This window comes from Carica papaya, chromosome 5, assembly GCF_054855325.1.
Source record: "Carica papaya isolate Zhongbai chromosome 5, ASM5485532v1, whole genome shotgun sequence".
In the NCBI taxonomy this organism is placed as follows: domain Eukaryota; kingdom Viridiplantae; phylum Streptophyta; class Magnoliopsida; order Brassicales; family Caricaceae; genus Carica; species Carica papaya.
The window spans coordinates 33,864,997-33,873,390 of NC_142313.1; the positions used below are offsets into that span (position 1 = coordinate 33,864,997).

General features: G+C 35.1%; 1 protein-coding gene across 1 annotated transcript; it reads left to right on the forward strand.

The window, feature by feature from the left end:
* The first annotated feature begins 7,182 nt into the window (after positions 1–7,182).
* LOC110806513 (zinc finger protein ZAT5-like) lies at positions 7,183–8,184 on the forward strand. Its single transcript, XM_088220533.1, has one exon. It carries the CDS (start codon positions 7,183–7,185, stop codon positions 8,182–8,184), a length of 1,002 nt encoding a protein of 333 aa, XP_088076659.1.
* Positions 8,185–8,394: the final 210 nt, after the last annotated feature.

Here is an 8,394-nt window from a genome sequence, read left to right on the forward strand (position 1 = left end):
AATACAAAAAAAGGAAAATAAAAAATAATAATAATAAGAATAAAAATTAAAATACTTGGGTGTTACAGCTATTATGTTTTTTCTTTAATCGATCGGCGGTGGCCAACATTCGAGGAAACCCTAGGGTTTGTGTTTCTATGATATTGTTCATCGGAAGCTGAAAATCATCTATGGATGCGTTTGTGAGTTCAAACTTGTCGAAGCTTGAGGATGTTATCTCAAATCCTTTCTATTTGCATCCAATTAAGGATCCTTCACTCCAGCTCACTTCTACAGTACTTACAGGTAACAACTTTCACTTTTGGTCTCGTTCGATGCGTATGGCTTTAATTTCCAAAAATATGTTAAGGTTCGTAGGTGGATCTCTTTTTGTTACTAATAGAGATGATCCTCTATATAAAACATATGAACGATGTGGCACTTTAGTTCTTTATTGAATAATAAGATCATTGTCACCTTCTATAGCACAATAAAAGTAATCTGGATAGACTATACAAAGGATTTATAGAAAGATATGCACGATAGATTTGCACAAAGTGATGTAGTATATGTTTCTAACCTTTTAAATGAAATATATTCATTAAATCAATAAATACATTTGGTTACTGAGTATTTCACTCATATGAAAATATAGTAGGATGAACTCTCAAACTTGAGCTTGTACCTGTGTATGAGTGTGAATCGAGATGTGAACGTAATATAGTGAGTAAAAAATAAATGATATAAGGAAGAGGATAGAGTCATCTCGTTTCTTAAAAAGGACTAAATGAGTCCTGAGTGTAGTGAAGTCTCAAGTTCTGCTTATTGAGTTTCTGTCGCCTTTGAATAAGGTTTTTCTGTTGGTCTTAAAACATGAGCAGAGTCTCAATGTAGGAATCTGTATACAATATGAATTGTGAAAAATGAGGATTAGATTATTAATAAAGGATTATGAAGATATTTATACATGAAATTTAACTTAAAACTATTTATGAAACTAACACGAAATTATGAGTATTTATATTTTGATCGTTATCTATAAGTAATTACATGGAACTTATTTTAATAATTACATTTAGACACATTCTGATTCTTCATTGTTAGTCAAGCTTTTTTATTCATATTTTATTGTTCTTGTTTATGTGAATGATGTCATTTTGGCAAGCAATAGTCTGTCACAAATTGCATATGTTAAAAAGTATCTTCATGATACTTTTCGTATTAAGGATCTCGGTGAACTTTAGGTTTTTTAAGGCTTGAGGTTGCCCGTTCCTATGTAGGTATTACTCTCTATTAGAAGAAATATACTTTAGATTTAGTGTGCGACACAGCCTTTTTGTGCTTTAAACTTGCATCCACACCTATAGTTTCCTTTGCTAAATTGACTAAGGCATATGGTTATTCTAGTGTGGATATCACTATATACAGGCAGTTGGTTCGTAAATTACTCTATCTTACCAATATAAGGCTTGGCATTATTTTTTGTTAAATAATTATCTTAGTTTCTTGATGCCCCTACTTAGAATAATTTGCAAGTTGCACATTTGGTACTAAGATATTTAAAGGGAACTCCAAGTTAGGTTTGTTTTATCCTATCTAGAACTCTTTCCAACTTAAGGCGTTTAGTGATTTTGACTAGGCCTCTTGTCTTGATTTTAGGAAATCACTTACGGGCTTTTTGTGTCTTCCTTGGTGATACTCTTATCTCTTTGAAGACCAAAAAGCAACATATCATATCCTTATCATCTTTTAAGGCTGAGTATCGTGCACTTACAGCCGTTATTTATGAGCTTCAATTGTCGCAGTACTTGCTTTCTGATCTACATATTCATCCATATCAAATGACCTTATTATATTGTGATAATCTATTTGTTATTAAGATAACTAAGAATCATGTGTTCCACAAACACATGAAACATATTAAAATTGATTGTCACGTAGTTCGACAAAAGATTTTTAATCGTCATCTCATTAGCTAGCAAGTTGCTTTACTAAATCTCTTCCCACTTTTCAATTTTAAATTATTAAAGTCAAGTTGGGTCCCCAAAACTTGTATGGGGGGGGGGAGGGGGGGAGTTCTGTAACGGCCCCGGAAATGTTAAAATGGAGTGAGTATTTAAACACATAAAATGCGGAAGCGAGATCAAAATTTCAGTTAACATCCCTTACACGAAAACCAAAAACGTACTTAAAATATAAAAGATTAAACTAACTAAAAGAGAAACTCGAAAATAAAACTATGAGTATGACTACAGAGTCTCTAGGCATCCCCTTCGTCGTCCTCCTGCGGAACGGGCTCGGGAACCATGTCTTCCTGATCTGAAATGGTTAAATAAGGAGTGAGCTACACTAGTCCAGTAAGAACATCACGATATCTCACCGTCACGGAGGTAAATGTGGGTAGAAAAACACAAAAGACCAATGGAGCATGATTTACAACAAATCCTTTTATTTATGATAAAACCTTTACCATCCACTTACCTCGGTGGAATTCATGAAACAATATAAGAAAAACAATAACATTATCACAATCATGGAATAATATAAGCTGTAAAACATAGCACTTATCACGCCTTTTGTAATTCAATCATTATACAACATATCATTTTCTCATTTACCAGCCTACTAGTATCCATGGGGGTCCATAGGGGTCCCGCTACCCGTTAACCTTTAACATTCATAATCAGTTTCCAGGGCCGTCCCCATACCCCGTCCGGTATGGGCGCCAAAACCATAAACCTCAATACCCCGTCCGGTATGAGGGTGAAACGGGCCGTCCCCATACCCCATCCGGTATGGGCGCCAAAACCATAAACTTCAATACCCCGTCCGGTATGAGGGTGAAACGGACCGTCCCCATACCCCGTCCGGTATGGGCGCCAAAACACATAAGATCTCCATACCCCTTCCGGCATGTGAGACCACAATCCCGGTAGGGTTCTCTACGGACCCGGTCCGTCCACCATCTCCCAGGATATCTAGTCAGGCTGACCCCATCATACAATTATCAGTCTACACAATCTTTCATTTTCCTCTTCCTCAGTAAGCATTATCAATTCACATTTTAAACAAGCAAATCGTAATTCATGCCAAACAGACAACATACAGTATCAGTTTTTCAGTCATTCAACCCATAATTAATAAAAACGTAGTATATGCACACAAATCTGTAAAATGAACACATCAAACCTCATTTTGCATTTAAAGCTGTAAACATGCCAAATAACAGTAAATCACCAATCACACCATACTCGGGCTCCATTAGCCACCTTACGCAATTTCACATATTCGTTAATTCAAGAAATATCGTTTTATCATTTTGAACTTTAATACCGTGATAGGAAATAGGGTGAGGGGTCCTTACTTGTTTTCGGGATCCGAATACGATTCACAGTGCACCTACAGGCCGTCCCTAATTTTTCCTGAATTTTTCCCGGGGAACTGAAACACACTAACGGTACCTGCACGTGTTCCAAAAAATCTCAAATTAGGCTCAGGGCCCCTTTTTGGCCAATATCGCAACTCCGGCACGGCGGCTCCGCCGTGCTCCGGCGACGGCGCCGCCGCAAGCGGCGGCGATTCGCCTCGAGTTGCTGTTTTCGGTCATTTTCGGCCGAATTCGGCCACACTCGCATCGGTCCCTGCGAGAAAACAACCCTAGGGCCCTCGGGGGGCCAAAAAATCACGGAGAAGCGGAGCTTACCGGCGGCGGCACTCTCGGGTGCGGCGGCTCTCCGGCGAGCGGCAGGCGGCTAGAGTTTGTAGTCTAGTGTGGGGGTTCTATTTATAACCCCTTGCCTTTTGATCTCAGCCGTCCATTTCGTTTTAATCTGGGCCGTTCGTTTTTGATTGAATCTGGACCGTCCGTGCGATTGCATCTGGGCCGTCCGATCGCGCGATTGATCTGGGCCGTCCGATCGCACCCACGCGGATCGCCAACGTGGCCCCTTTTCGAAGCGACGTGGTCTTGCCACGTGGCAGGCCCTGGTTGGCCGGGACTGCTGATCGGGCCTGCTGACGTGGCTGCCGACGTGGCTTTTTTTTTTTTTTTTTTCGGTCCGGGCGCTACAAGTTCCATGTAATTACTTGTAAATAACAGGTCAAAACGTAAATACTCATAATTTAGGGTCAGTTTTATAAATAGGCCTAAGTTAAATCTCATATATAAGTACCTCTATAATCCTTCATCAATAATCTAGTCCTTATTTTTCACAATTCATAAATCATAAAATCAAGTTCTCTCTTCCCTATCATTTTTGGCTTCCCGAGCACGCCTCTTATATTTCACCGATTTCTTCAAATCTTATTTGTTTAATGTCTCTTTTTTATTAAATACACCTCCAGATTTATTCCAAATCTAATAGAAATCATAAACATTTATTAAATATAAATTAGGAATTCAAAATTGACGAAACATGAAAAAGAAAAAAAAAAAAAGCTCCTTTTGTGTAGGGGGGGGGGACTTCTTCTAATTAGGAGACACAACAAAAAATAAAATCTATTAATAGCAGTAAAAAAAAAACTATTAATATTGAATTATTGTCCATTAGTATAACACCCTTAAGACCTATATCAGCAATCTTACTATTTGTTTGAACTTATAGAACCATACAAGTAATCATATTGACTGTCGGAATAGGTTTTACAGTATATACAAATGGAAAACAAAAAATCAATTGGTATAGGTTGATACGTATACCAACAAGCATCATGTTTGTATAGGGTGTTGAGAAACGAACCTTTTCGAAAGTTTTTGCCAGCAGTTTGTCTGTTGGTTAAAATCCTTTATTAAAATTTTCTCATATTTATTTATTTCACAAAATTTTAAAAATAATATTTATATTATTAAATTAAAAATATTAGTACCTTAGATCTATTAAAAACTTATGCATATAAAATTATAAAATAAATTCTATTTATAAAGTTTCAAGTCATCCATAACATTTCTTTTCAATACCAATTCACAAAATTTTAATTAGGTAATACATCCATATCAAACTTTTATCTCGTAATCAAAAATCTACAACTTGAGATATATAACTAATAGATAACAAAAGCTTATATATCACACCTCACCTTGTCGTTATCTCATCATTAATTGCAGTTGCATTACGAAAATAAAAATATCAGCAAGGATGAAGCCAAACCACCATGGTATTTTTGGTATTGAGGTTTCTTGATAAATATCTTCAAGATTTAGAAATTGTGAGAATTTGAAGTGAAAAGAGAAAAAAAACTTGAAATATATAATGACAAAAACAATTAACTAATGTAAAGCTTTGCTCAAATAACAAACAAAATTTCTAGTTTCTAATCGGAGGATATTCCATGTTCATTTACTAAATATGGAGACCCCTTTTAATTCTAGTTTCTAAGTGCAATTGATGCACCTATAAAAGGCTTTTGACTAAAAACTAATGACCTCTCACACAATATTTTATGAAGAAAAACTAAGTAACCTTAGAGACAAATTTGAGGCTTATCTCGAAGCTGAACAAGAAGCGAAGAAAAATCCAAATCTAACTAGATATGGATTTTTTACACCTTACGAAGCTGCTTTTTGCAACTTCTTTCTTGAGTAAGGTGTATGAATCAATTATTTCGTATATCGTTATAGTCAAAAGAATTTATTTGTCAAGCAGAACCATCATAATAACTAATCAATAACAAAAAAACGTATTAATTCATATAAAAGACTAGATAAAAAAGGAGGAAAGAGAAATAGACAATCCTAAATGCACAAGAAGTAGTGAATAATAGAAAGGAAACTCCAAGAATACAAAAATGTTGTCGGCAATGAAGGTCGAATATGCTAATTGGTGGAGCTTGCTCCTAGTTTTGGAGTGTTCCAAATGATGCTAAGGTATACAAAAATAGAGGATTTTTTTTTGGGATGACAAGCTGATGATCTTGGAAAGATTTAAAAATAAAATATATTTACTTGTTAATCTAAATAGAAGTATGTGGAATTGAAAAGGAGAGGATGAAACTATGAAGCAAACCACAATTTATTTGATCTTTGAAGGTTAAAGTTCAAAGTTTAAGCTGGTGAAGCCTGAAGAACGAGTAGTTGATGAAGAGATGGAAGACAAACCCTAAATGAAGGAGCTAGAATTTTCAATTATTTAAATAAAGTTGTTTTTAGTTTAATGAGTTGAAGTTTTATTTTGATATTAAATTGGTTTTGGTTTAATTGGAATTAATTTAATAATGAATGAAGTAAATAAAATATTAATATAGATTTATTGATTTAAACTTTAATAATTTGGACAAACAGGTAAAAAGTTCTCAAGTCATAACCTTAGAAATGAAGATCGTTTGTACATGTCAATTTTCAATAATAAAAGTGAGGTCTTTGGTAAAGAGGGAATCTTTACAAACATCTTGTTTGTAATTTACCATTATTAGTGACGAATTTTGATCATGACCGACGAACTTGTTTTAACTTTTAGTGGCAGAATTCATCCGTTATTAGAAAATTACTTCTTGTAGTCACATTTCTTTCTTCTCAATTTTGATCCATGCATAGCTTAAATCAAAATCTATATAAAATAAAAAATTATATGTAAACACAAGAACTTGTGTCAATATTTTTCTTAAAATTTTTACAACTTTAAATTATATTAATTTCTAAATGATTTTGTAGTCAAGATAACAAATAAAAACCTCCCATTATAAATTTTATATATCACATTTTCGCTTACAAATAACTATATTTTGATCACTTAATGTAATTGTGGTTATGCTTTATATATAGTGGAAAAGAAAGTTAATCTAATAATTAATAAAAATTTATGGAATATTAATTAAGCCATAAAAAACAATGAAGAAAAGCAGCATGAACCAACCGACAGGGAAGGAGGGTAAAAACACAAAATGGTTTGATTAGTTTTCTTGGCTTGGAATTAAAGGGATATCAATAGGTGTGGCAGTTAGAACCACTCTCTTTCTTGTGTGTAAAACACTCACACACTCACTCTACTGATCATCACACTCCTTGTACGGACCTCCGTTGGTTTATTTGACCACCAGCGAAAATCACAGCCTTAGAAAAGGTCTCCCTCCCAGCGCTTGTCACTCCTGTTTTTTCTCATACATACTCTCGTCCTTCTCCTCGAAACAAGACCAACCAAACATTACTCTCCCCTCCTATAAAAACACATATCATACATATATGTATATACATGATTCATAGCTCAAGTAATGGATAATTTAAACTCGTGTAGTTGTCAATCCGCAGAAGAAGAAGATATGGCTAATTGTCTAATGATGCTATCTAACTCAACTGCTGATGATCAGTCTAGCGAATCTGCAACTAGTAAAGAAGAACAGGAGATCAGAAGAGTAAAGTTCAAGTCTTCTCTTAACAGCTCAGCACCCATTTTAGAGAAGAAGAAGAAGTTTAGTGATTGGATCAGCAAAGGAATGTTTGAGTGCAAAGCTTGCAAGAAAACGTTTAGTTCCCATCAAGCTCTGGGCGGACATAGGGCGAGTCACAAGAAGGTCAAAGGGTGTTTCGCTGCTAGGGTTCATCAAGTTGATAGGTTAGCTGATCAGGAACGTCATGATGTGATGCGGAGTTTTGATCAGGGGACGAGTAGTAATATTACTACTGCTACTATTACTATTACATCATCTACATTGAATAAAAAGAAGTCAAAAGTTCATCGGTGCTCAATTTGTAATCGTGTTTTTTCATCAGGACAGGCTTTGGGTGGTCATAAAAGATGTCACTGGATCATGTCGAATTCACTGGAAATTCCTACATTGTCTAAGTTGTATCCATTTGATCGACATGATGAGGTGGATAAGATGCAGCAGAGAGCAGCCAACTTGGTTGCAAACTCTGAGCCGCTGGATCTCAATTTTCCTGCTCTAGCTGATCAAAATCCTGTTTCACTCAGAAGGGAAGTAGCAGAGCAGTTAGTAAATAATATTCCTTCACATTTTGGAGTATCAACACAACTGTTCTTACAGTCTGGGATAGGAGTTGGTGAGAGGAAAATGGAGAATGATAACAACATTGATGGTAATAATTACAGTGATCTTAACAACTACATTGATGGTGAAGCAGAAAGTAGGGTGAAGTTAGGGATGCTAAGTGAAGCAAAGGACGTGAGTAGTGGTAGTTCATCTTCATGGTTACAAGTGGGGATTGGTTCACCTACTGATATGGTTGTCGAATTTTTAAGTCATTTACATTGAATATACATATACATATATATATATATATATATATGTATTCTTCTTTCTTCGTTTGTCTCTGTTTGGGAAGCCTTTGTAGAATTTTGTTTTGTTTTTAGCTATTTATTCCAACGCACTTGAAAATTCATTAAAAATTAAAAATTACTCTTATTTCGAAAATATGATAATCAATATATTATAAAATTATGAAAGGTTAAATTCGTAGATAAT

Excerpts from the sequence above, each read along its gene's own strand:
- LOC110806513 (XM_088220533.1), top strand. The coding sequence starts at position 7,183 with ATGGATAATTTAAACTCGTGTAGTTGTCAATCCGCAGAAGAAGAAGAT.